At 44.7% G+C, this 26,660-nt stretch overlaps 2 protein-coding genes across 5 annotated transcripts in view; one reads left to right on the forward strand and one right to left on the reverse strand.

Moving 5' to 3' along the window:
- The first annotated feature begins 1,016 nt into the window (after positions 1–1,016).
- On the forward strand, positions 1,017–22,969 carry PROZ (protein Z, vitamin K dependent plasma glycoprotein). The gene is made up of 8 exons (XM_074983200.1): positions 1,017–1,086; positions 3,733–3,896; positions 11,829–11,853; positions 13,834–13,947; positions 15,215–15,346; positions 17,405–17,493; positions 20,891–21,014; positions 22,227–22,969. The coding sequence occupies exons 1-8, from the start codon at positions 1,017–1,019 to the stop codon at positions 22,763–22,765; spliced, it is 1,257 nt and encodes a 418-aa protein (XP_074839301.1). The 3' UTR covers positions 22,766–22,969.
- A 1,727-nt stretch (positions 22,970–24,696) lies between these two features.
- The window catches only part of PCID2 (PCI domain containing 2), a 35,582-nt gene continuing 33,618 nt past the window's right edge, over positions 24,697–26,660 (reverse strand). For all 4 annotated transcript variants that reach the window (XM_074990736.1, XM_074990735.1, XM_074990725.1 and 1 more), the window contains one exon: positions 24,697–25,853. In XM_074990736.1, coding sequence (XP_074846837.1) covers positions 25,764–25,853 — 90 coding nt within the window. In that variant the 3' untranslated portion in view covers positions 24,697–25,763. The remainder of the gene's footprint in view (positions 25,854–26,660) is intronic.

Below are 26,660 nucleotides of genomic sequence, written 5' to 3' on the forward strand. Positions count from 1 at the left end.
GTATAGATATGTATGTGTATTTGTGTATGTTGGAGAGCATGTGAAGAATCTACTATAGGTTAGATATAAGATGTATGGTACAGAGCTGGAAGGGACCTCAGGAGGTCATTGAGTCCAGTCCCTGCCCTCTTGACAGGACCAAACACCCTCCCCTCACCCTTTTCTTTAAAAAAAACAAAAAAGCCTGTTTGCCCTGATCCCTAAATGGCCTCCTCAAGGCTTAAGCTCACAACTCTGGGTTTAGCAGGCCAATACTCAAACCAGTGAGCTACCCCTACCTGCTTCTGCGATGCTAGCCCACATCCCAGTTCCCACACTGCATGAAACAGAAAATGGAAAGCTGAAAAAGTGGGCTTTTCCCCCATCTCTTCTGAGGGCATAATACTGCCTCTAGCAGCTAAAAGCAAGAATACAGCCCCTCCCCCCCGCCAAAACAAATTCTGCCCTTGGTTATTCAGTGCAGGAGTTCTACAGGTACAATGGAGTTGAGGACATTTTCAGACACTCTGAGAAGCAATGTAAGGGATTTCCTTAACCTGTTGTCGTCCTAGGACATAGTTTGTGGGAGCAGCCTTTTTACTGAATCCTAAAAAAATCTTACTGTGTGCTCCTCTCCTAGTCAGGTATTTTCTAACTTCTACTTGTACTGCCACTAACATGTGGTACGAGCTGCCAGCTTTTTAGCAGCTCTCCTCTTTCGGTGTCATGCAAAGTGGAGACAGGATTACGGGATGGATGGTCAAAAGGTGGTGCTGCCCAGTGGTTTTCAGGAGAGCTGACAAAGCTGCTCTGCCCCATCTGGCCAAAAGATAAGGGGTCTCTTTTTCCTCGAATGGGAACATTGTTGTACCACGAAACTTTATTTATTTGTTTAGGTTGTCATTTGTTGACACTGAGTCCGAGCATTACCCTTAGAGTTGCTGAACTTTAAACTTTAACATTTCTCAGTTAGTGACTTTCCTGAAAGCTCTGCAGAAATGCAGGCAAGCTGCAATTAACTGTCAAAGTGGATCAAAATGGCAACTCACTTTTGGACAATATGGTTTCTTCTTTCTGTCCTCCTTTTCCTTCAGACAGAACAAACAGGTACGGCATTTGCGTTATTGTTATTTTTATTTGGCTTTGTGGTGATCTTCCTAAGGCACAAGGGAACACAAGAATATTATGTCCCTGGTATTATTTTAAATGCATAGTACTGGCTATCATTGAAGCGAGCAGCTCCTCGTTTTCACCCACATTTCTCTTATTTTTCTGATGCACTTTGGCAAAAACTACAATTTAACTACTGACACAAAAACCTTGTTTTATTTCACTGTGTGTCATTCTTTTAACATCAGCACAATGCTTTCTCTCTCCTCCCTACTTATTCATTAAAAGTGCCCGTATATGTGATAAAGTGCCTTCTCACCTGGTCTGCCTAATCATTTTTCTGATTAAAATTGAATTTATGGTAGGATGCCAAAAGACTTTATTGCTTTTATATGATTTATATAGATGCACTTTTCTGCATTAATGCTCTAGAGTACCTCAAAGGGATGTAGATAGGATGAAATAAGGAGAAAGATGCTCTGCATTTATTTAGTAGGCTCACAGGGATAATAGTAATCTTTAAAGTGCTACTTGACTGCTTTTTGTTTTGATAGGGATAATAGTAATGATTTTTGCCAAAGTTCATCAATCATATACCACACAATGAGTTCAAAAGTGCGTTTTAGTGGTAACAGAAATGGAGCAAATGACTAAAATGCTCTATCAAGGAGTCAAGAAAAATATGGCATATACTTTTTAAAAATGCTTTGTGGCTCTACATAGCTTTTTAAAAAAAAATCATGGAGTCGATTTTTTTAAAAAACGGTGTAAATGGTGCTAGAATTCGTTAAACCGTTAAGTAAACAAGTGTCCAGGAACAGACTAAGACATTACATACAATTTCACAATATTTTCCTTTGCTAAATATCATAATCCTTGTTTCCTTGATCCCTCATCAGAGCCACATGGTTCTAGTCTCCTCCACCCAAGGAATTGGGTGGGGGGTGGTTTGTTTTGTTTTGGTTTTTTTAGCCTGTCGTAACTTGGCATTTCCCCAAACACATGGATTAAACACCAAAATTGGCCATCTTTATTCAGCCGAGATTCCCAGTGAAGTCAGTCTGAGCAAGGAGTGGAGGGCTGGGCTCTTAAACAACAGCTGAGATTCAAATCATTCCCTCCACCTCTGCATAAAGATTTTTAAACCCCCAGGGGTGCTGAAGTCGGGTGTGTTGCACGTTTGGCAACATTTCTCCTCTCCCTTGGCCAGGTCCTGCAGAAGCCCCATCCACAGGTGTGTGGATTTGTTTTGGAGGGGCGGGATGAAGCCAGGGTGGGAGAGGGTGTTGCTTGCCAGACATACCTAATTCTCCCTCCCAGAAGAATTCTGCAGGTAACTAAATACTGAGTCAGCACCCATTTTACTATGATGCTGTTTGTACTGCAGAACTCCAGCTGAAGAAGGGTCTGCTTTGATGAGTGTGCTTATTACGGAGACCCTAGTAGCATGGCTCCAGCTGAAACAGTGGGGCTGACAGCCACTGTGGGCCCTGGGCAAAGTTCTGGGGGGAGGGCTGGCTCTGTGCCCCAAAGGAAGGGCCGGGGCTGGGCCCAGCCACTGCTCAGCAATGCTCAGAGCACCCCACTCGCTTCCCTACCCCCAACCCCCACCAGCCCCGAGAGCTTGCACAGCGCTCCCAGCGGAGCGCTCCAGCTGTATTTTAAAGGTTCCAGGGCTCCGACAGCTGCAGTAGCAGCAGGAACGGCCAGGAGCCCTGGTCCCCTCTGAATTGCCAGGCCCAGAGGCAGTTGCCCCTTCTGCCCCTTCCCCCTCATTGGTGGGGCTGAGCTGAACTAGACTGTCATGGAGTCTAGAACAGAGAAGTGGCGATGAAGGCAGGGCAGGGATACAGGACTGCCACAGGCATGGCCCAACCTCCCGTGGACACCCTGAGATGTGTGGATGGGGAAAGCTGAATCAACTTCCTTTTCTACAGGGTTCGAATCCTGCAATTCCCAGTGGAAAATAAGGACAAAATCGATGCTTAATTTGTGGTGGGGCTTTCCAGGGCTGATCTATGGCATCTCTGTGCTAGGCTGTTCAGAGCTCTGGTGCCACTGGGTTTGCTACGTCAGTTATGCAAGTGAAAAAAAAAATGGCATGAGCCCCAGCGCCTCTTTCATTACAAAGTAAGCACTGGACAAAACTCCATGATTTTCCAGCTGAGAGAGAAGTGTTGGTGTATAAGTTGTGCTTATACAGCTTTGACATTGCTGCAATTCGTTAATATTTCTCTTCACCTTAAAAACTTCTGGCTTCCCAACTCATTTTAAGAAAAGTCAGAAGCACATAAGTAAGACCATCTATAATACAGCCCCAATTCTCTGACCCCCATTATCCAACATTCCATTTTAACCCACACCGCCCCCCTCCCCGAGCCCAGCAGGCAGATTGCTGCTGGGCTGGAGGAGCAGGGTGGTGTCAGATAAAATGGAACATTGGACAACCAAGGGTCGGATAATCACTCCCCTAGCCTGGCTGATCTGCTAGCCCTGCCCCAGGCAGCCGGTCCATGTCATCTGCGCACCCTGCCATCATCAAACATTTCTGGTTACCTGACCCTCCGGCAAGCCGATTCATGTTGGATAATCAGGATTTTTTCTGTATATATTTTACGTTCCTCTTTTTGTGCAACTTTTCAGTCTTCCTATCGTCCAACAAGGCGAACCAAATGATCTCAAGATATAAGCGTGAGAACTTCCTCATTTTTGAGGAATTCTTTGAGGGCAACTTGGAAAGAGAGTGCCTAGAAGAAAGATGCACATATGAAGAGGCAAGAGAAGTGTTTGAGGACAAAGAAGCGACTGTAGGTGACTTTTTATTGTTCACTTTCCTAAGAATTGCAACACGTGCTGCTTCGTAGCTGAACTGCAACGGTCTACACTGCAGCCATGGTTGATACTTTGCGATATAACTGATTTCTCTGCAATGTGAAATCATCTGGCATTGCACTGCAACACTTTTTTCCTACAGTGTTCTGATAGGGATCAGGAAAAGGATTGATGGCGGGAGACGGGGCAAGGAAGAGGTGGTGACTCCCTGACAGAGAGTCTCAGCAGCAGCTGCAAGGGAGCCCCCTCTCCTGACCCAGCAGGCAGATGCCTCCAGGTACAGCACAGCATACCTCCCTGCAGTGCATGAGGTGCACTTCAGGGGAAGCAGCTGCAGGGGGGGCAGGAGGCAAGGACAGCAACATGAGGTGTGGGACTTCAGGGGAAGTTTGGGAGGGGCTGTAATGTTGGTAGCCTGGTGTAGGTGGGGTATGTGTTGGGGGGTCAAAACCAAGAGCAGTGTCTCTCTCACATACACACACACACACACGCACAGAGGGAGGCCTGAGTGCCATGTGAGAGGTGTGACCCGGGGAAGTGAAACAGTCTTTGTTGTGGGGATGTTGAAAGCCACTGAGCCAAACTAAATCCTGTACATGATGGAAACCACCTCAAGCCTAGGGAGTGCATCAGTAGCCCAATGTCTGTAGTTCCAGCACCTGTGAGTGGGACACTTGGCAGCTTTGTATTTTAGTGCTCAAGTCCTGGCTTTACATAGTCCTGGCTGGGATGATTTGGTTGGGGTTGATCCTGCTGTGGGCAGGGACTGGACTCGATGACCTTCTGAGGTCTGTTCCAGCCCTAGGATTCCATGATTCTGTCAATGCTGGCTCCAACTCTGTTACTGTCTGAGGAGTGGTCCAAAGCCTCGAAGGTCTGTTTCATTCTCCAATTAACCAGCCCAATCAAAAATCAGCATCGCCAATGCAGAGAGCACAAACATTGTGAGAGAGACAAAACAAATCAATCAGGAAATTGGTCTAAGTTCATGATATGTTTGTAAAATCACACTTTTCATCTATTCTGAAATGTTAGGATGAATCACCACATTTTTATGCCTGCCTTTCTGGAAGCTCAGCCTGACATGTGCAAAAGTACATGTACACACACTGGGGGAAACACCTTTCTTTCATACTTCCTTTATAACAGATTTAAATTTTCAAAAAAAATAACATCTGCCCCTCATGGTGCAATACAGAAGAAACCAGACACATCCCAACTTTCTGCCTTTTGAAGCTCATGGAAAATTGCTTAGAGCTGTGGGTCTCAAACTTTTCAGCATCACATCCCTTTTTGATTTTTGAGAGACCTTCACACCCCTCCGCCTCTTCTTTACCATCATCCAACCCCCTTTTTAACCAAAAATTCAATTAATAATTTAAAATAAACACAAAGACTTGATATAAAAATGTTATTTAAAATTAAAATAAGCACAAATATTTTTTCTTGGCCCAAAAATGTAATAAAAATGTAATTTAACATCAAAAACAAAATGAATCTAATGTGAAGGATGACACTGCATTTTCTTCACAAGTCGGGAAGTCCTAGGTTTGAAAGATGAAAGTGTACAACGCAAATCATTTTTGACATTCAGTCAATTTCTTTCTTTAGTTTTTAATGTGAGGAAATGGAAAAGCTTTTTTCACAGGAATATATTTACAAAAATAGAAGACTAATACATAGCACTTCTTCCCCAACTTTCAAGTACGTTGGGAAATATTTTGTCCAAAATTCCTCCAAGCCTGAGTTTTTGAAATTCTTTTGCACTTCAGTCATACTTTATTTTGAGTGCTTGTTCTCACAGTACTTCTGGCAATGTAGCAACATCAGCATTGAATGGCTTGCATACTAATTTATAAATGGGTTTGCCAGAAAAGTTGTCCAGAAAATAGCGGATAGCAGACTCAATGGAGCTGTGCCTCCCTGCTCCGAGCCGCATGCTAAACACTGAACGCTTAGTGTTTTCCCCCAGCCCCACGGCCCCCCCAATGTCCTTCTGGACTTGACCTCTACTGGGTGACTCCAGACCAGACACAGGCTGTGACAGCTGGTTCCAGCCCGATGCTGGACATGGCCTGGGCCCTGCAGAATGGGCTGCTGGCATGGTCCCAGAGCTGCAGGTGTGGCCAGGGCCCTGCAGAGACCAGCTGCAGCCCTGGCTGGGGTGCTGGACACTGTGCCAGCTCCATCCCAGCCAAGAGGCCAACTTTGGACTGGCCAGGCTAATGATACAGCCCCCACCTTGCGGATGGCTGGCTCAGTCCCAGCTGACCAGCTGCCTGAGCCCTGTGCCAGCTGCCAGAGCTACCCACACCAGCTGCCCACCCACCTGATACCTACATTGCCAGAGCCACCCACCTGCCCATCTGCCACTGGGGCCAGCTGTCTGCTCGCCCACCAGCTGCTGGTGCCAGCCACCCACCCACCAGCCACCTGAGCTGCCTACCCAAAGAGTGGGTCAGCCAACTGAATCCTGCACTGCTGGGGCCAGCTGTCCTCCCACCAGCCCAAGCCAGGGCCAGCCACCTACCCATCAGCCCAAGCTGGGGCCACCCACCCAAGCCCCACAACCCACCCAACCAAGCCTTTCCCCTCCCCCAAAGCCAGGCACCATCAACCCCCCATTCTTACCCCCTCCCCCTGAGCCAGGTTCCCCCAGTCCCCCATCTAACCCCATCCTCCTCCCTCCCAACCCAACCCACACTCCTTTGCAGGAGGCAGCTAGCTCCATGTGGGTCCTTGCTGGCTGCCTGCTTTTCATAGCAGCAGTGCTGGGTCGCCCATGTAAAGTAGCCAGGGCTGAGAGCTGGAAGCAAAGGCTAGCTCTTTCTTAGAGTAGCAGCAATGAAGGTGGGGGGAATGGGTCGCCTTGCACCCCCCGAAATTTCTTCAAACACCCCCAGTGGGACACACACCCCACTTTGGGAAACCATCTGTAGCCAGACAGAGTCTCCCCCTTACAAGCCAGCTTGCTTGATGCCCCTCCCCACCGAGAAGCACACAGGGCGCGGAAATGGCTGCTGACAGCACAGTCTTTGATGCCCTCATTGAGGCCCAGATATGCTAGCTTATCGTGACCCTGAGAAGCAGAAAGTACAGCTAGAAGGCTAACAGGCCAGACTGTCAACATGACGGGGGGGGGGGACCCTCAGAAATCACCCCAGTTGGCATTGATCAATATGATGCACACACACAATCACCCAGAAGGGGACGTGCCCCGCCCACACAAAAGAATGTCCTGTACTCCTAAATTGTTTATCTCTTGTCTTACAAGTGCAAACTAAGTAGAAATGCCCTTGTAACAAACTGGAGTCACAAAGACAGACCAGTGTGATCTGGCACCATAGATAAGAAAGAGAATACGTAACCCAAAAGGGGTATAAAAGATGGGTCCAGCAGAACTCTAACTTTGAGTGCATCTCCACCAACTACCTGCTGGTCGGGTCAGGTGATTGCCTCCCGAGGTCCACAGCTGGGGACGCCCAACCTCGTATTCGTCTTTCCGCGGAATTGAGTGACCGATCCGGCTTGGCTACGCTGGTATCGAGAGACGCAGAGAGGGTAAGATACACCCATGCTAGGTCTCTGACTTTTTTTTGTGCACAGCTAAAGAATTAGAGCTCTGTAACTAGTATCAAGATATCATTGTGTTAGATGGTAACAGATATCTTTGTATAGGATTGTAACGTAACTTGTTAACACCTGTACTTTGCTAGCATATAAGAAGTAAACAATAGCCTTTTGTAACCGCACACTTATAACTGTAGCTTAATAAACTTGTAACTAGTTAAGATCCAAGCCTAACTATTTTGTTAACCCTTTTGTCACTGCAACACAGCCGGCACAACAAAAGAACTTTAACCATTTGGTTACAACAGCCTGGCCGTAGGTGAGAGTGCTAGGAGCTGCCTGCTCTAACAGTAAAAAAACTGGGTTGCTTAGGACCCAGGGGAATCTGTCAGCCTGTCTTGGCTGCTTGCCGCGACGAGCTCTCTGCTCTTGTAGTTTTAAACTTGGATGATAACAAGGGCATAGTTGGTACCTCACCGCACATTACCCAGCCACCGGCTAACAGAATTGGCGCAGCGAGCAGGGTTGTGACACAGGCTGTACCGCAGTGACAAAATGAAACCGGTCATGATAAACAACTCAGATTTCCTTGACATAGAAAAGAATCTAGCTCAGGAAGGATGGGGTAACCCACAGTGGAGTAAAGATGTGATAGAGAAGGATTGGGGAAAACCGAGGGACATTTGGCAACACTATTGTAACTGGAGAACTGCCTGTAAAATGAAAAGAGGGAAAGGCAAACGTGCTTACATCTGGCTTTTAACTAACATATGGCAGGCAGCCAGTAAGAGCTACTGGAACTTAGAAGCTGAGCTCCTTAAAGTACAAGCAGAAAGGGACACGTTGTACAAAGAATGCCAGAATTTAGACACTCGAGTGCGCACACTAAATACAGATATAGAGCACCTTCAACGAAGGCTGCTGCCCCTGGCTGAAAAGGAAGGTGTGGAGCGAAGGAAGAAGCTAGAAGCCAAGCCACGGAGCATTAATCGAGCTAAGGTAGACACCGCTCTGTGGTTAGACCCTAAGGAATGGGACGGGGATATTTGGGACTCCTCTCCTGATGAGTCCTCCCTCTCCTCCGACGAGGAGGTACCCCCAGTCCGGGTGCGGCCACTTATCACCTACCAGAAGTCAGAAGAGGAGGAGGAAGAAGAATCTAGTGATGCAGGCGATGTAAATGGTAGGTCCTCGGTCAGGAAAAGGGACAAGAAATTAGGGAAAGGTAGAAAGAAAACCCCAGTGTCACGAAAAACCACCTCCCGAATGTACAAGCCCTCTGAATTAAAAGAAATCCAACAAGATTTTTCTAAAAAGCCAGGAGAGGGGATAATAGAATGGCTAGTACGCCTATGGAACTCCGGGGCGGGGCATATACGCCTTGTCGCCCGTGAATGTGACCAGCTTAATTTGGGGGCAGAGATATCCCTCAGCTGCCCTGAACAGGAAAGCCCCAGACCACTATGGACCCTAGTCACTAGGTGGGCTGCGGAAATACATCCAGCAGACCGAGATGAACCCACAGTCATACCATGGGCTAATGCAGAGGAAGCTAAGGAAGCCTTGCAAACTATAGCCACCATTAGTTTGCTCAGCCACCTGCACCAGAGTGAAAATAGGGACGAAAGAAGCCCGTGGGAACAGTTGGCCCGAGTAAATGATCTGAGACCTTTGTTAAAGGGAGCTGCCAGTGCCCATAAGGCAATGGCATTGTCCCTCCGAATGGAGGTACAAAGTAATACTGACCTCACCTTTCAAGATTTGCTTCGTCGCCTAATACAATATTTCAGAGAGTTTGGGGAAAGTAAAACCCCACTAAACAAAGCTAAAGTGTGACAGTTAAAAGAGGAGCAAAAGGGTAGACAAGAAAGCTCCCAATCCAAGAAACGGGGGGGCTTCAAGCCCAAACGTGAAACAACTCCAGAGGAGAAAGAGCTCCGAACAAAGCTATGGAAACAGTGCCTGGCCTTAGGCTATCCCAAAGATGTAATTCATGGGCTGCCGACTGAAAAGCTAAAACTCCTAGCTGCCTTTGGAAAGGCCAGAGAGGAGGAAACAGCAGTAACTCCTGATGCTCCTCCTCTCCCAGACACCCTTTACACACCACTACGGCAGCAACTACGCGAGCTGCCGTCCCCAGTCGATCTCGATCAGGGAAACTAGGTGGCGGGGGTCAGTCTCCCCTCCAAGTAAATCAGTTAAAAGGGGAGAATGAGTCAGCAAATGACCCCCGGATTCAAGTAATAGTAAATGACAGGCATGTGACATCCTTTCTAGTGGACACCGGAGCCCAAGTATCCTTGATTAAGCGAGAAAGCTTTCCCGGTCCACCACCTACTGGCCGAAAACAAGTACTGGTCACAGGAGTTAATGGCACAATTATTACATACCCTCTGGTCAAAGTTAAATTAGACATCCCTTTACAACCTTACAGACAGCCCCGAAAGCACGAGATAATCCTCGGTAATGCTAACATATTGGGCATGGACATTAGCGCTCTCTTGGCAGGCTGATGGGGTGAAGAAGGAGGGCAGGTTAAAGTACAGTAAACTCTTTCATATCTGGCAATCCCAGGACTGGGAGGCTGCCAGACAGTAAAATATTCTGGAAAAAAGAGAGGTATACCTAGAAATGCATAACACAAAAAAAAAAGCCAGGATTAGCTATTGAACAACAAACAAAAAATGTATGCAGAGTGCTTTATTTGCCAACAACAGTAGTACTGTACACTGTAAACTTATACTGTATTTATTTGTATTTACTTTCACTGTACTATACTTATGGAAAACATAACTAGTGTTTACTTATGGTTAAAAGGCCGGTTATTTGAGAGTTCTGGACAATAGAATGCCCTATATGAAAGAAACAGAGAGGTAGCTGTGTTAATCTGTATTCTAACAAAGCAAACCAACAGTCATGTAGCACTTTAAAGACTAACAAAATGATTTATTAGGTGATGAGGTTTCGTGGGACAGACCCACTTCTTCAGATCTATAGAATTTCCAGTCCAGCCTCAGTTATATAGTACAGAGATCCAAAACAATTTGCAATAAAAACTGACAAATCAAATACATGGAAGTGAAGGCGCTGGGTGACGGGTAGGGGAAGTTAAGTGTCCTGCCTGAGATAATTACAAACATCGAAGGAAGGGAAGCAGTCCTTGTAGTAGGCATTCTTCAGTCCACGTAGACTATGGATCGCGCCCTTCTTAGTTCCATTTGGGGTCATCATTTGCAGAGTCGACTGTGACTGTGAAGGCCCACACGAGAGTGACAGTCCTTGCTGCATCTGTTGCATATGTAGTGGGTGTCTGGCAGGTCCTCACTGTGCTTTCTGTGGGCTCGCGTCTCCTCTGCTAGCTGTCTGATCCTCATCTCACCCTTCTGAAGGCCCTTGTGTAGTTCCTGCCTCCATCTGCCGCTGCTCCTCCCAGCTGTCCGGCTCGATGTGTACCTCCCTGAGATCCCTCTTGCAAACATCTTTGTAGCGCAACTGGGGAGGGGTCTGGGGGTCTTTTGCCAGAGGCTAGCTCGCCATACAGGATGTCTTTTGGGTCCTTCCATCATTCATCCTATGGACGTGGCCAAGCCAGTGGAGCCGCTGCTGCCTGAGGAGGGTGTGCAAGGTTGGGATTCCAGCTTGCTCAAGAGCGGCGGTGTTGGACACTCTGTCCTTCCATGATATTCCAAGGATGAGCCTGAGCCAGTGTAAGTGGTAGACGTTCAGCCTCTTTTCCTGGCGGGTGTACAGGGTCCAAGGCTCGCTGCCGTAAAGGAGGGTGCTGAGGATGCAGGCCCTGTAAATTTACAGTCCTTGTAATGCGTGAAGTAATTGCTGTCTCTGTTCATCCCAAATGTTAATGTGTTGAATTAGAGTATGAACCCCAGTTCACACATGTCCCCACCCCTCATCTGCCTCCTTCAGTCCTATGGGTTTAGGTATTGTAATTGATATGTTGTCATGTCATTGTCCAGATGTTTCTTACACCCAACACATATTTCTTCTTCCCCCTCTAATATTTTTATCAGAAGCATTTATTTTGGAATAAAACAACAGGTTCTGATCCTCGTAGGGTTACCATATAAAAAAGAGGACAACCTTGAGAGGGAGTGTACCTGTATCAGTATGTATCAAATCAGGCTGTATTAATGTGTATAGTATATGTGTATAGTGTATACAGTACATTATATATGTGTAGGACTAGTTTCTATAACTTTTAAATATAGAAAGTAAGTTTATTTCTCCTGCATATTTTTGTTGTGATGAAGTATTTGTGAAAATACTACATGTATTGTATGTGTTGGCCAAGAGTTGTAACAAGATCTTCTTTTTTTCAGAGCGAGTTTTGGGCTAGCTATTTCAGTAAGTTAGCTTTTCAATAACTCTTTCTTAGAATGATTTTATGAAGTGCTCATTGCAGTTGGGATTATGGAATTGAGAAGACACTCAAGGAGATTATTCAGCTTGCACATTATTTTAAGTATCCTACTGCAGTTTATCAAGCATGTGGTGAAGTGGGAGGAGATATACAGTAGGGTCTCAACATTTGTGAGGGTTCTGTGTTGAGGACCCTTGCAAATGTTGAGTTTCGCGAATACGGCAGCCTGCCCCAGAGCCCCAGGAAGCAGCGGCTGCTGGTGGTCCCTACTGTACGCAAAAAAGAGCAGAAGCCATCTGAGATATAACTGTATCAGAGGGGTAGCCAAGTTAGTCTGTATCTTCAAAACCAACAAGAAGTCCTGTGACACCTTATAGACTAACAGATAGTTTGGAGCATAAGCTTTCGTGGACAAAGACCTGCTTTGTCAGATGCATGAGTAGGGGGGTTACAGAGGAGGATTACAAAGGGGAGTCTCAGTCAAGAGGAGGGCCAGACCTGACAAGGTCTATTCAGTCAGGGTGGAAATGGCCCATTAACAGAAGTTAATGTGGAGTTGTAAATATCAAGGCTGTGTCTACACTAGCCCAAAACTTCGAAATGGCCATGCAAATGGCCATTTTGAAGTTTACTAATTAAGTGCTGAAATACATATTCAGTGCCTCATTAGAATGAGGGTGGCCCCAGCACTTCGAAATTGATGTGGCTCGCAGCCGTGCGGCTCATCTAGACGGGGCTCCTTTTCTAAAGGACCCTGGCAACTTTGAAATCCCTTTATTCCTATCTGCTATTAGGAATAAGGGGATTTCGAAGTTGCTGGGGTCCTTTTGAAAAGGAGCCCCACCTGGACAAGCTGCGCAGCAGCGAGCCACATCAATTTCAAAGTGCTGCGGCTGCCGGCATTCTAATGAGGCACTGAATATGTATTTCAGCGCTTCATTAGTAAACATAAAAATGGCCCTTTCAAAGTTCTGGGCTAGTGTAGATGTAGCCCAAGGGCGTGTCTACACTTGGGTTCCTCTTTCAAAAGATGTATGCAAATGAGGTGAATCAAAAATGCAAATGAGATATAATTTTGCATATTCCGCGCCTCGTTTGCATATTCTAATTTTGAAAGAGCTTCTTTTGAAACACAAAAGCCAGTGTAGATGCTGGTCTTTTGAAAGTAAACCCCATCTTCGAAAGAATCCTTCTTCCCATTAAATAAAGGGAAGAAGGATTCTTTAGAAGATGGGTTTAATTTCGAAACAGCAGTGTCTACATTGGCTTTCTTCTTTCGAAAGAAGCTCTTTCGAAATTAGAATATGCAAACGAGGTGCAGAATATGCAAAATTATACCTCATTTGCATGCCTCTTTCGAAAGAGGAATGCAAGTGTAGACACACCCCAAGAGAGGAGAAAACAAGTCAGTTGATTAGTGGGGATGTGGCCCATTATCAGATGTTAATGTAGAGGTGTGAACATCAAGAGAGGAGTAACTGCTTTTGTAATGAGCCAACCACTCCCAATCTCTGTTCAATCCTTGGTTGAAGGAGTCAAATTTGCAAATGAACTGCAGCTCTGAATTTTCTCTTTTCAGTTTAGTTTTGAAGTTTTTCTGTTGTAGGATTGCTACTTTTACATCTGCGACTGAATGTCCAGGGAGATTGAAATGTTCTCCTACGGGCTTTTGAGACTAGGAGTGGTTGGCCCGTTACAAAAGCAGTTTCTCCAACCCTGCTTGCTCCCGTCCTGCTTCTCACACACACAATGCTATGCCAGGGCAGTGTTGGTGGAGCACTCCCAGGGCATGGGTTTGTGACTCTGCACTACAAACTTTTGCAGGCATGCCTGGGTCAGTCAGAGGTGGGGACTGTTTGCTGTGCTAATGAACGACTTCTTGCTGGGAAGATAGCCCTCTCTTTAATAAGCATTTGTCCCTGGTGCTGACTCCTAAGATTCTTTCTGATGTGACATTTGTTCAGGGGGTAGACAGTGCTCCTCAAACCCATGCCAGCACAATGGTGTGTGCCAGGACAGCATTCGCAGTTACACCTGCACCTGCACGGATGGCTACGAAGGAAAGAACTGTAATTTTGGTAAGGTGACATTGATACTACAGGCTACCATGGAAATTATATGGCTCTCTGGCAGACCGTCTAGTTTGTTAAAACACATGATTCCTGGTGTAGGATGCACGACAGTGCCGCATGGGAAGAGGGATGTGAATTTTTCATCTTAACAACCTGGGGGAAAGCAGATGAAATATTAATTAGTGCATGATGAGGTTGCCTTCACTGCTGTGCCCCCTGCCACTTTTGTTGTATCCTGGAGAGATTGCAGAGGGAGCAAAAGGTATGAGAAACCCTGGAGATACAGCACCAGCGCAGCCATGTTGGAAACAGGATTGAGAATCCTGGGTAGAAAAAGTCATAGTGCTTAAAAGCACATTGGGCTTGGTCCGTGAATCTGCTGCTTAGTGCTACTTCACCAGCCTTACAAGCAAGATAACTGGTTATTTGGGGGATTTCCCTGATGTGGAGGAATCTGGGTGCCGTGGGCCACTGTAACCCCTCTGGCATACATGGTGTAGCTGGGAATTAAGGGCAGTGGCTACTCTGTTAGTCTCTCACCATGGGATGGCTCCATTGCCATTGACACAACTTAGCACAGACCTTGGAGCTGGACTTGCACAGCACAAAAACTCACAGAGCCCCCGAAACAGCTCCTCCTTGTCCCTGAGCTATGTTAGGTACCAAAAGTCTGGCCCTGGGGATTTGCCCATTATTTTTAATAATGTTTAGCACCAAAGCAATCTCAAGTGTTTGCCCAGAAAAGACTGGCACTGTTTGAGAGGCAATCAGTGTTCTGTTTTTTTTCTATTTAGTTTGACCTTGCTTGACATTAAGTTTAAACTTTCTCAGCATGAGCATAGATGAGACAAAAACACGCAGAATTCTCCCCGCAAACTATACACCTTTAGTCCTTTACCCTCTAAGCATCTCTTGCCTCCATAAAAGTAAAATCACTCTCCTCCTTCCAAGACACTTAGTGCCAATATATACAAATATGACATTTTCTGCACGGAGGGGACTTAGTGTTACTTTGGCTAGCATGCCCTACACATGCAAACATGAAGTACATCTAGCCTAATCTGGAGGCATACAGAGCAATTCACTGCACAATGCTGACACAGGACCTGATGGGGTGTTCAATATATCTCTTGATCGGGCTTATACATTAAAAAGAGGGAATAGCAAGAATTGCTGAAATGATGAGCAAAACAGGGCCCACAATGTGCAAGAAAATTTCAATTTATTGCTCAGTTCTTGTTCCTTAGTGTTTTGCTTTTGTTATTCTCTTCAGCTAAAAATGAGTGTCAACACAATACTACAGAGGGATGTCAACACTTCTGCTATCCAGGACCTGAGTCCTACCGCTGCTCATGTGCAAAAGGCTATGAACTAGGGGAAGACAAAAAATCATGCATTCCAACAAGTAAGTATAACAAGAAGCCAGAAGAGAGCATGCTGAGTCCCAGGGCAGGCTGGCTGGGTGAAAGAATGGCATCAACAGGAGCTAGTACAACCACACTGGGACCACTAGAACGAGCAAAGTGGCAGGGTCCTGAGTATTTTGACAGTGACGACTTTCCAGAAGAAAAGTAAGTACAAGATTGATCAAACACAGCTTCAGAGCAATGCAAATCCTAAAATCCATACACTGGCCCTGATTTCCCAAATACTTGCACTGTGAAGAGTAGCTCCTCTGAAGTCAGTTGAGTCACACCTTTAAAACAGGTGTGAGAAGACAATCAAGCCCCATTGTTTTTATTTTGCTTCTATCTTTTTCTGTTTGTTTGTTTGTTTTTGTTGCTGCCATGATGTCAGCTCTGCCTCCTGCAGTCAGGGTAACATGCCTATCGGAACAAAAAGCAGTCAAGTAGCACTTTAAAGACTACCAAAATAGTTTATTAGGTGAGCTTTCGTGGGACAGACCTACTTCTTCAGACCACAGCCAGACCAGAACAGCTATCAGGGTTTCCCAACCTATGGGTCACGATCCAAACATGGGTCAAGATTACATTTGAAAAGGGTCACTGGCTGGGCTGGGTCGCTCCACTGGTGGCTGTTAAGGAGCCATTCACACTGAAGTGGTACTCAACTTCTTAATTGGTTTAACAACCCTCAGGCAGTTAAACCAGTCAATTACATTGAGTGCCATTTCAGCCCTGCAGGGCAGAGTGCTTCATACCTGCATAAGAAAAAAGGAATAGGGTATGGAGCCAAAGGAGCAGGGCCCAGCTCAGGTGAGGGGGCCTGGGTCTGTGGCTGGAAGGCTTGAAGTTGGGAGGGAGAGCTGAGAAGCTCCCTGCCACAGCCTGCTTCCAGCCTCTGTGGGAGGTAGGGTCCCTCCAAACCCCAGCAGGGTTCCCACAGCTGGTGCTTGCTGGCCAGGGCTCTGCCCCAGCAGGCTTCCAGATGCAGGGGTTGGGGTACCCCATCCCACCGGCCGCAGATGGGGTTGCTGTAGCTGGTGCTGCCAGCCCGGGTCTCTGCACTCCAGCCAGCTTCCAGCTGCCAGGGTTGGGAGGCCCTGGGTGTGAATGGCTCCTTAACAGCCACCTGTGGAGCCAACCAGCCCAGCCAGTGACCCTTTTCAAATGACCCATGTGTGACTCCCCTATTCCCCTCCAGCCCCTGAGTGACTCCTAACCCCTGAGTGTGACTCCTCCAGCCCCTGAATGTGACTCCCCAGCCTCCTCTAGCCCCTAAGGGTGGGGTTTAAGCCAGGGGTAGCAGTTTGTGAATGAATGTCTTTCCAACACCACAACTCTGATTAACTATAGTAAACATAGTGTTAGTATTTTATTAATATATGTCCTCTTTTCTATGAAATAACTATTATGCATATATGAACATGAAGGGGCACAATTTTATATTCTTGCCTTTTTCTGACCTGGGAATGCTACAGATCTGAAGATGTGGGTCTGTCCCACAAAAGCTCATCACCTCATAAATTATTTTGTTAAAGTGCTACATGACTGCTGTTTAGTTTTACTGTGAAGTAGTGTTCAGAGGTTTAAATGTTGTACTGAAGGAGCAGCCTTTGTTCAAAAACTGTACCTGCCAGCAGATGGTAGCATAGTCATAAATACTATTTCTAATTGCTTTTTTATAGCAACAGCAACATGACAGAGCATTATTTTGTCCAGCCAGCACAATCCCTATCCCCAGAGTTCATTAATTGAAAGGATAAGTTTCAGACAAAAAGTTGGGTTTTGTTTAATGTAAATATCAAGCACTTGTTGCAAAGGGAAATTATAAAAGAAGCAACTAATGAATAAAGCATTGGTCTTGCAAAGCCATCATCTAGAAACTGAGAATCCAGCCCTCCATTTTGGGAAGATGGAGGGGTTGGTGAAGGAGGCAAACAACCAGTGATCTTGAGGTGTTAATGTGGGAACATCACAATAATTGTAAGGTAGGGGTTGTTTTTAAACATCACCACAAAAATCTTGTGTATGATCAGTCTTTTTCTTTTAACTCTTACTAGATCAGTGTGCTTGTGGCAGACGTGATGATATTAAAATAATGAAAACAAAGGAAATTAAGATGACTTCCCAAAGCGGATTCCCTTGGCAGGTGTGTAGAGAGAGCTTTGGAAATATTATTGTAGAAAAGGCTGAGGTAACACTGTGTTCTCAAATGCAACACATTTATCTTTCAGTCCCTGGCAACTTTTTTTTTCTATTTAACTAAACAAGAGGTAAGCAGAAGTAAAAAAGGTGATAAGACAGTAGAAGACTGCAACAACCACTATTATAATATCCTAGCAAAATAAAAGTCACTATTTACAGTTGGCGATGTCTTGTGCCAATGCCCCACTCTTTTTATAGCCCTTTTTGGCAGGACCAGATTTCCAATTAAGCATAGTAAGTATGTGCCATGGTGGAGCACTGGCATTTTGGGGCACCTTAATTCTCTTAATGCACTCATCTGACAAAGTGGGTCTTTCACCAGGAAAACCTATGCTCCAAAAAACCTGTTGGCCTATAAGGTGCCACAGGACTTCTCAATGTTTTCTCAATTGTCTAAAACCCTTTGGAACAAAAGGTCAGCTGTAGGCAGGGGAGGAACTGGATGCTGTGCCTGGGACCATGTAGGCTGCACCTACACTACAAGATAAAATCAAATTTATTAATATGTAGCCCTTCTATTAATGCCAGGTGCCTGCCAGAAGGGCCCTTCCTTACAAATATCGATTTTATAACTCTGGAATTTATAAATTCAATTTTATCTATCCTCACCTCCCCACATGCTCCTCCACAAAGTCAACTCATTGCTGTCAATTGGCAAACATTGACTGTTGCAGTAAAAGGTTGTGGGAACCTATCGCACAGTTCCCTCGCCCCCGTAGCATGCTGGGTATGCTTGCTGGTCTTTGACATCAACTGCCTTCCTCATTCCCCTACCATGCTAAGCAATGTAAATTTTCCCCATCAGAAGGAATGAAAAATTAGGGCATCCAAAGAGATGGCAAAATTAACAGAAATCTTTCTTCTGTAACTGAATTATCAACTGGCCATCCGCTGACTGTCCCCTCTCCCAGGATTGCATCTGATCCCTGAAAATAACACAGGGACCCCAAAAGCTTGAAGAAAGAGATGATAGGAAAATTTCTGAAGGAAAAAAAAAAAAAAAGGGTTGCTGAAGGGAGAGTCTTGGGCTTTCCAGTGCACAGACTACGTGCTCAACTGGCCATCCACGGGCTGTCCCCGCTCCCATGATTGCAGCCGATCCCTGAAAATAACACAGGGGCAGACTGTATTCTCATTTGGCCCTCCACCCACCCTTCCCTGTGTGAAGGGGAGCAAAGTTAGACAAAAGAAGATAGAAAAGTCTAGGAAAAAAGATGTTTGTCTTCCCTTTTTACTACAGACATTGCCAGCACGGGGAATGGCAGTGAAATCTCATATGCTGAACTTATACCAGGAACAGGAATCTCAGCTGATCCTCCACCCTGGTTTTTGGGGGTCAAAGCATGAAGAAAGAGAGGAAATGTTAAGGAAAATATTTTATAACAGAAATATCAAAGCAGTAGGTGTCTGCAATAGATGCCAAGAACCCAACAATAAGTTTTGGTGGGGGGGCAGGGGCTCTGGTCTCTGGCTGCCGAGCCGGCTGAAATGTAGCTGAAGTAGTCCTCACAAATATCTTAGCCCCTGGGGGAAAGTTACCCCCCCCCCCGTGGCAGCAAGACCCCAAGTATCTTAGGCATTGGAGGAGACTCCCCCATGGTGGCAGGAAGCTGAGGGAGACTTCCTCCCGGCAGCAGCAAGCCGCATGGGTCCCTTGCTAGGGACGTGGGGGGTGGTTTCAGTGGGGAGCCAGTTGAGTGAGTCCCTCCAGATATCTTAGCCACCAGGAGAGATTTCCCTCCAGCAGCAACAAGCTCTTGAATATCTTAGCTGCCAGGGAAGAATTCCACCCCGTGGAAGCAAGCCACCAAAAATCCTTCCTGCCTTTGGAGCCTTAATCACAAGGATGCCAGGACATGGTGCTGCCTGGCAGCATGGTCAGCACACTGAATGGCAGGTATGTCCTTTTATTGGGTTGGGGGCTACCCACGTGATGTGGCTGAGCATGGGAAAGACCCCAACTGCGTGGTGCTTGTGAGAGCAGTAGGAGGGGTTTGTACACAAAGAGAAGAATTTTCTCGGACTCTTATGTAAACGCAACCCCACAGCAGCCTTGTTGCCACAAAGTGCAGAGGGGAGCAGCTCGCACCAGGCAGCACCAAAAAAATAAATGCAGAGACAGAACCATGAACTCTGTGCTGGGGCTACTTGTATTGAATAGATGCGCTCACAGCACTATGTTGACCCGGGCACATGTTGCCTGTGATTAGCTTATAGTATATGATTTAGGTAGATATTAGAAAGCTATGATAGTCTAGCTAACTGAGGCCTAAAAAGATCTATGCTTATCTGCTTTCCTGTCCGCAGAAACGCAACCACTAATAGCAAAGACAGACAGACATTTCTTGGGCTGTCATACAAACACAACCCCACAGCCACCGTCTTCCTGTTAACTAATTCCAGTGCACGTGGAGAGCCGTGGCCACAGCGGAGCACTGTGGGCCATGGTGGGTTACATACGGGACACCGCTGGAGGCTAATAAATTAAATGTTAAGACATTGCGCTTCCGCACCGGCCTGAGTGAAACTTTTGAATTAGAGCTTGACGCTACACAGGTCAGGTACCAGTGATATTGGGATTATCAGCATTAGCGCTCCTTAAATCAAGCTAATGGTATTTACACTGAAGACAATCACATGGTAATATCCAGCTAACTGCCTTAAATTTGAATTTATCACATAGTGTAGAGACAGACGTAGGGTAAAAATCAAGCCCTGCTCTTTGGTAAAGTTCATTGCATGTGCAAATTATTTTCATTGTAGAAAACTCAGTAATGCCTCCAGCAGCAGTATAGCAGCATTCCACCCTTTCTTCAGTGTAATTGGCAAATCCTGTGACTCAGTACTTATGTAAGGGGAGCCCCTTCTGAACTGTCATAGTCTAACCCATCGTACATTATTAGAGATTTAGTGCTATATTCTTCTCCCTTCACTATCTCAAACTTATAAGTTTCTTTGCGAATGCAGCTGTTAATAGGTTTTATCCAACTCCTATTCAAATCACTGGGAGGTTTTCGCAGGCTTAAACAGGAATACGATCAGGGCTAACAAACAATGTGAGAGTAAATTTTATTTTGAAGCAAAAATGAGAAAAACAGGGTTTTACCCATGAAAGCTCACTACCTAATAAATAAAATTGTTAGCCTTCAAGGTACTACAAGAGTGCTTGTTTCCTGGTGAAGCTACAGACTACTTCGCTGAAGCAGAATATGGACATTTCAGTGTAAAATTAATTACAAATCTTGGCTGCTTGCAATAATTCAATCTTTTGCTCTTATCCCCTCATACTGCAAAGTTATAAGACAATAGCATAGCAGTTTTACTGTTTTTTGTTTTAAAAGGTCATGGTGCTAAACTCAGAAGGAAAGGGCTTCTGTGGAGGTGTTCTACTGAAGAGCAACTTTGTGTTGACTACAGCTGCATGTGCCCTTCTGTACAATCATTCTAGTATCAGAGTTAAGATTGGTAGGTGATCAAGCTTCCCCCCTGCCCCCAGATTGCTAAAACATGCTTTATAAAACTTTTCAAATAAAAATTGTCATTTCAGACCATGCTGTCTACTCTGCAAAAATATTTTAAATGCAGATTGGGAACAATTACACTCATCCCTCACTATATGAGCACAACTGGTTCCTAACTTTTTGCTCGTAGGCAAAAACTCATAAGAGGGACACTAAATTCCTATTAAAAGACACATAAAAGACTCTGATTGGTTCCAAGTGTTCAGAGTGGCAGCAGGTGGCACTGCTTTTGAAAAGTAGGTGAACCTGGGGTTGGGAGGGGGTTAAAGGCTGGGCACAGTTTGGGGACATGAGCAGGAAGGAGGGTGGGTTAAAACCTGTAAATGGCTCAGGTGGAGGAGGTGGTGGCTTGCTCCTCCTGGCTGCACTCGAGGTGCCTGGGGTGAGTGGGGTTGGGGGGAGAACGAGGGCCAAGGGGCTTGGAAGGGAACAAGATGGGGTGGGTGTTGGGAGCAGGCTGGGGGGCTGTGGGTCTCCCCATGGCCGGCTCAGCTCCAGCAGCAGGGCTGCAGGTCTCTCTGCCCCCTGGCCAGGGACCCTGCAGCTAGAGTGGAGCTAGCTGCGGGGCTGGCGGTCTCTCTGCCCACCCCTTCCCCTGCCAGTGACCCCACGGCTGAAGTGCAGCCAGCCACAGGGCTGCGGGACTCACTGCCCCCACAGCTGCCAGGGACCCACTGTCTGTAGCCAGCTGTGGGGCTGCTGCTCTTGCAGCCCCCGCAAGTGGCTGGCTAATATTAGCGGGGGACATTCACTTGTCCAGTGAACAGTGGTAGGTATGTGTCTCCCTCATTTTAACGAGTACTCATAAATCAAGTACTCATTAAATAAGGAATGAGTGTAATCGGCAGTGTTCGATTTTTAATTTGTCAACTTGAAATGATGGTTTCTTCTTGTTCAGTCACCTGTATGCTCCTAAAGATTTATAAAGCACCTTCAATACATCAATTTGTGTAATCATGATCAAGTTTGCTTAATTGCTGTAAAATCAATACATACTATCAGCACCTTTGTCTTTATCGCAACCCTTATTTTACCATATGGACAGTAGCAATGTTAACAGAATAGCTCTCATAACCATTAGCAATTAACCTGTGTTCAACTGTGGTGACGCGTTAAAACTTTTTCTAAGAGCAGTGAACATGTCATACTTTTGCAGGGAATAACAGGATGCATGGAGCTGGACAGGTAGTAAATGTGACAGAGAAACACATACACATGCGGTATGACAAAGCTACTGCGGAGAATAATCTTGCATTACTACAGCTGCAAGAACACACTGAGTGCAACAACTACAAGCATCCTATATGCCTCCCTGACAAAGACTTTGCAGAGTACATTTTGATTCCACAGCTGGCAGGCACTGTTTGTGGCTGGAAACTGGAAGAAAGTGAGGTGAGAGGTTCACTTGTTGAGTTGCAGGTCTCCTACCTTCCTGAAAGGGAATGTGAACAAATACTTAATACAAGTCTCACAAACAGAGAGTATTGTGGTCATCACCCAGATCCTGTGGATGTACAATTGGCAGGAGGAAACTTTATTGCCAATGAATACAAAGGCACTTGGTTTCTGACAGGTGTTTTTGGAGCTTGGCCAACTGATGTAAGTAACAGGGGAACATTTATTTTCACAAAGACTTCAAGATATCAAATGTGGTTCAAACATAAGACTGAAGTCCCTACAGTAGCAAATCCATAACTGCATTTACCAAGACCATTTGGATGCAACAAATGGACTGGTGTCAGCAAGGTCTGCAAATGTAGCTACTACAGTTGTAATGTTAATATCATAAAAATATTTAACTGTTGTTTATCCCTCAAAACCAAAACCCATTATTTTCCAATATTCATTCTCTCTCTCTCTCCAAAGACACAACTGATGACTGTTGTAACATAGCAGACATATGGCTACTCCACTTTGAAAATAATTATGAGCTGTATTTGTACAGCTTTGTTCATCTAAGCTGATTGTAACAGACCTCAGCATTTTACTGAAAGCGTATTAAAAGTAATTACTTTCCTCATGAACTGAGCTACCCACAGCACTAGGGGGTAGTTAAGCTATTGTTTCAGGGAACAGTGACATTCACTGTGGTATAATGGCCAAATGCTGCACAACTTTATTCATGTAAGTACTTGTACAGCATCCCCCATCAAGCCCCATTCCCCTGACTTTGTTAGGATTACCTAAGTAAAGATGTGCTGAATCAGACCCTTGAACAGAAAGAGTCTAAATCAGATATATATGAAATGACTCCACGTTAGTGTCTCAGGTAGGGACAACAACAGACTGGCCCGGGTTCTGGCCTAAATTGCCAACTGATGACCATGTTCCCAGCACGTAAAGGCAAAATAAAATATAAATATATCACTATCATGTACTTTGTTAATTTGATAAGTGTAATTTAGTTTTTTCCTTTTGCTGGTGTTTTGAAAAAGGAGAACTCACAACCATGCTCTGCTTCTTGATGTTGAATAGGGATGATCAAGTTGTAATGACACGGAACAAGACAGCTGGAACAGAAGTACTCCATTTTGATTCAAATCCTTGTGAAACTTTATGGCCAGTTCAGTGACATTTGATGGCATCTGTGTGAAACGTAACGATTTTGATGAAGCATTTCCTGTCAAAAAAAATGGGTGTTCTGTGTCCAGCTCTACTTATATTGTGGTAGGATCTATAGCCCCTCAGTGAGCGTGACTGTGATTATCCCTTCCCCAGAGAGTTCACAAGTGAAAGACAAGATGAACAAAGGGATGAGACAAAGACTGAAGTGAACGCTAGGGAAGCTCTAGAATTGCAGAAAGACTAGGTTGTGCACTACTCTTAGCCAATCAGGAGCAGTGATCACAACCCAGTACCTGCCTCAGTTGTCTGTAATCACTACAGAAAATGAGCATTTTGAACCATAGCACATCTATTTTTCTCACTGATCCCATACCACTGAAGTTAATGGGAAGGGGATTAAAAAATAAAGCAGCTTAGCTCCCTTTCCCTGTACCACACACTCTAATTATCCCCTCTCAAATACCTATTAAATATATATTCTTTGTACATGACACTTCCTCAAGGACAGTGCTGACAGGACACTTTCAAAAGATATATCTGTGAACCACCCTACTATAAAAATGACTTATAGCAGCATGTAGCATACACACACTCCATACCCAACTAACATTGGTTAAATGGTGAGGCATGGCTTAGGTGAACAGAGGCATGCGAGAACCCCTGGGGTTGTGGGGGAGGGCAGTGTACACATCCTACACTCCCCTCTACACACCAAAACAGTATAGGGTCTCCACTTCCAGAGCCTTTCCTGCCCAGTAACTCTTGAAGCAGGGGAAGGCTCTGGAGTTAAGAAAAGTGACTTCCATATGTGTATGGATAATTAAATATAATGTCACCACTAGAGTTAATTTATTTTTGAACTATGCAAATAATTTTTGTTGGAAACATAATAAAGTGAATGACTCTCTCACATGTCAAAGCTAATCACCTTAACAACATTAGAAGCAACCTGTACTGAAATCAGAACTCCACTTCTATTTTCAAGCACTATTAAAGTATGTTGTATGCAAGTTTCAAAACAATCAGAGTTTGTAACTTTCAGGTCTACTACTGCACAGAATAAAAAAAAAAAGTCAGAATTTAATAGGACAATGAAAGCAGCCTGAATATCTCATTAAAATATCAATCTAGGAAACGACTCATCTCACAGGTGGTTTTATTTTTTTTTTAAAAAACAGAATAATTTTGTTGACATTTTCTTTATAAAGACTATCAACTATCTTAGATGATGTATGTTGGTGCTAAAAAAAAGTTTGGAATAAAATTATCACTCTCACCATCAAGAGAAAAATATCACATTTGTTTTATTATTTTATAAAACAACCAGCACGAGGAACAATTAGAAACTGATGGAACACTTAGAACGGACCCACTGGCAGAACAGCCAACACAGCGAGGTTACCTGACTGCAGCATTATGCTTCAAGGGGAAACTCCAACAAGTGTTAAGTATAGTTACGAAAGGCCCAATTCTGAACAGCAATAGTAATCACATCTTGCATGTGCTGTACACTCATAAATCCTATTGAAATTAAAGTGAAGTGCCAAGTGTTCAGCATCTATCAGGCCCATATTCTGAATTTTTTACAGTGAGCTTGAAGAGTGTTGTATCCCAACCAAAATTATTATTTAAAAAAAAAAAAGGCAGCTTCAAATAAATAGGAGTTAGGTCAAGGATATGTGAAATAAAGCACTGCTTTGGCTCATGAGGAATGATTAAATGCCACTGATGGGCACTTGATTTTGAGAGGTAAGGACAGAAACAGCTATGGGAAAATAAAGGAGTATCAGCACACATGACATTTGAAACAGGTGAGGCTGGCTTTTTAAAGACTGTTGCTGAAATCTGGCAGGTTTTTCAACATGAATTGGGAATGTTCTTGTTTCTTTTCCTACCACGATGGTTCCTACAAATCCTGAAGTAACTTTAAAAAAAGGGAACATTTTGTTCTGTGCTTGCTTAAGCTGGCAGGCCCTATCCCACTGGGAAAGGAGCCATCAACTTTCCCCCCCCAAATCCAGCACTGAATGTAACCAGGTCATTAACCACTTCCACCGAGCAATTGGAGAAGCAGTTCCATTGACAAGTAGTCTTCTATAAGCACGCCTCCAGCAAAGGTGCAATAAACTCAACACACTGTAGAAAGTGGAGGGAATGGGTTCTGCTTACTGACCACAAGCTTCTGATGTTGATGAGATATATATCCTTTAATATGACCCTTACAGAGTTAAAAAGAAAGAAGTTTTAGTATTAGAAACTGGCAATATTTTTCTTTTTGCTACCTACAGTCTTGACCCATGTGTGCATGCCCTTAGCCTAAAATTCATGAGTAGTCTCACTGACTTCAAATAATAAATAAAATATACTTTTATTAAGTCAGTGGCACTACTCAAACAGTTAAGTACACAAGTAAGTGCTCTGCCAGACAGAGACCTTAAATATGCTCACGAACTTCGAATTTGCTGCTCTTGACAAACTTTTCAAGTAGTCACAAATCTTAAGCTCTAATCATTATAAGGAAAAGGGCTATAAGTTTCCAATCCATTCCTGGATTACCCAATGATAAGAGCAAAAAGTCTTCGTAACCTTTAAACACAGAGCTTAATTAACTCATCTTAGTTTATATGCACTAGACCCTTACTAGAATACAATAAACTAACTTGTCTGTCCTTTCATTTACTATAATGTGGGGGGGGGGGGAAAAACAAAAAACAAAACAGTTTGTAAACTCTTAGAGGAATATTTGTATTTTTAAAATGTCAAATTAGCAATCCTGTGTCCATAAATATGCTACCTCCGTCCCATTCATAATTTACCAGGTTTTTTTAAAACTATGTTTCTGGATTTTAGCAAATGGGCCAGGACTGACTTTATAATGGAAAGGCAAGTGCAGTCCTTACATATAGAAGGTAAGAATTAGCATGTACGTATCTTCCCTGTGATAAGATACAAAGGAGGCACAAATGATTACAAATATAATGCACAAGCAGTCACACAAAAATAAAACCCTATTACTAATGCTCTC

The sequence above is a fragment of the Carettochelys insculpta genome, chromosome 1, assembly GCF_033958435.1.
Source record: "Carettochelys insculpta isolate YL-2023 chromosome 1, ASM3395843v1, whole genome shotgun sequence".
Lineage (NCBI taxonomy): Eukaryota > Metazoa > Chordata > Testudines > Carettochelyidae > Carettochelys > Carettochelys insculpta.

What these genes read in the sequence shown, in the direction of transcription:
- PROZ (XM_074983200.1), top strand. Translation starts at nt 1,017, where the DNA reads ATGGCAACTCACTTTTGGACAATATGGTTTCTTCTTTCTGTCCTCCTT. An exon ending in TTGAGGACAAAGAAGCGACT is followed by an intron (nt 3,897 to 11,828) that starts GTAGGTGACTTT and finishes TCTTTTTTTCAG; the next exon opens with AGCGAGTTTTGGGCTAGCTA. An exon ending in TAGTATCAGAGTTAAGATTG is followed by an intron (nt 21,015 to 22,226) that starts GTAGGTGATCAA and finishes ATACTTTTGCAG; the next exon opens with GGAATAACAGGATGCATGGA.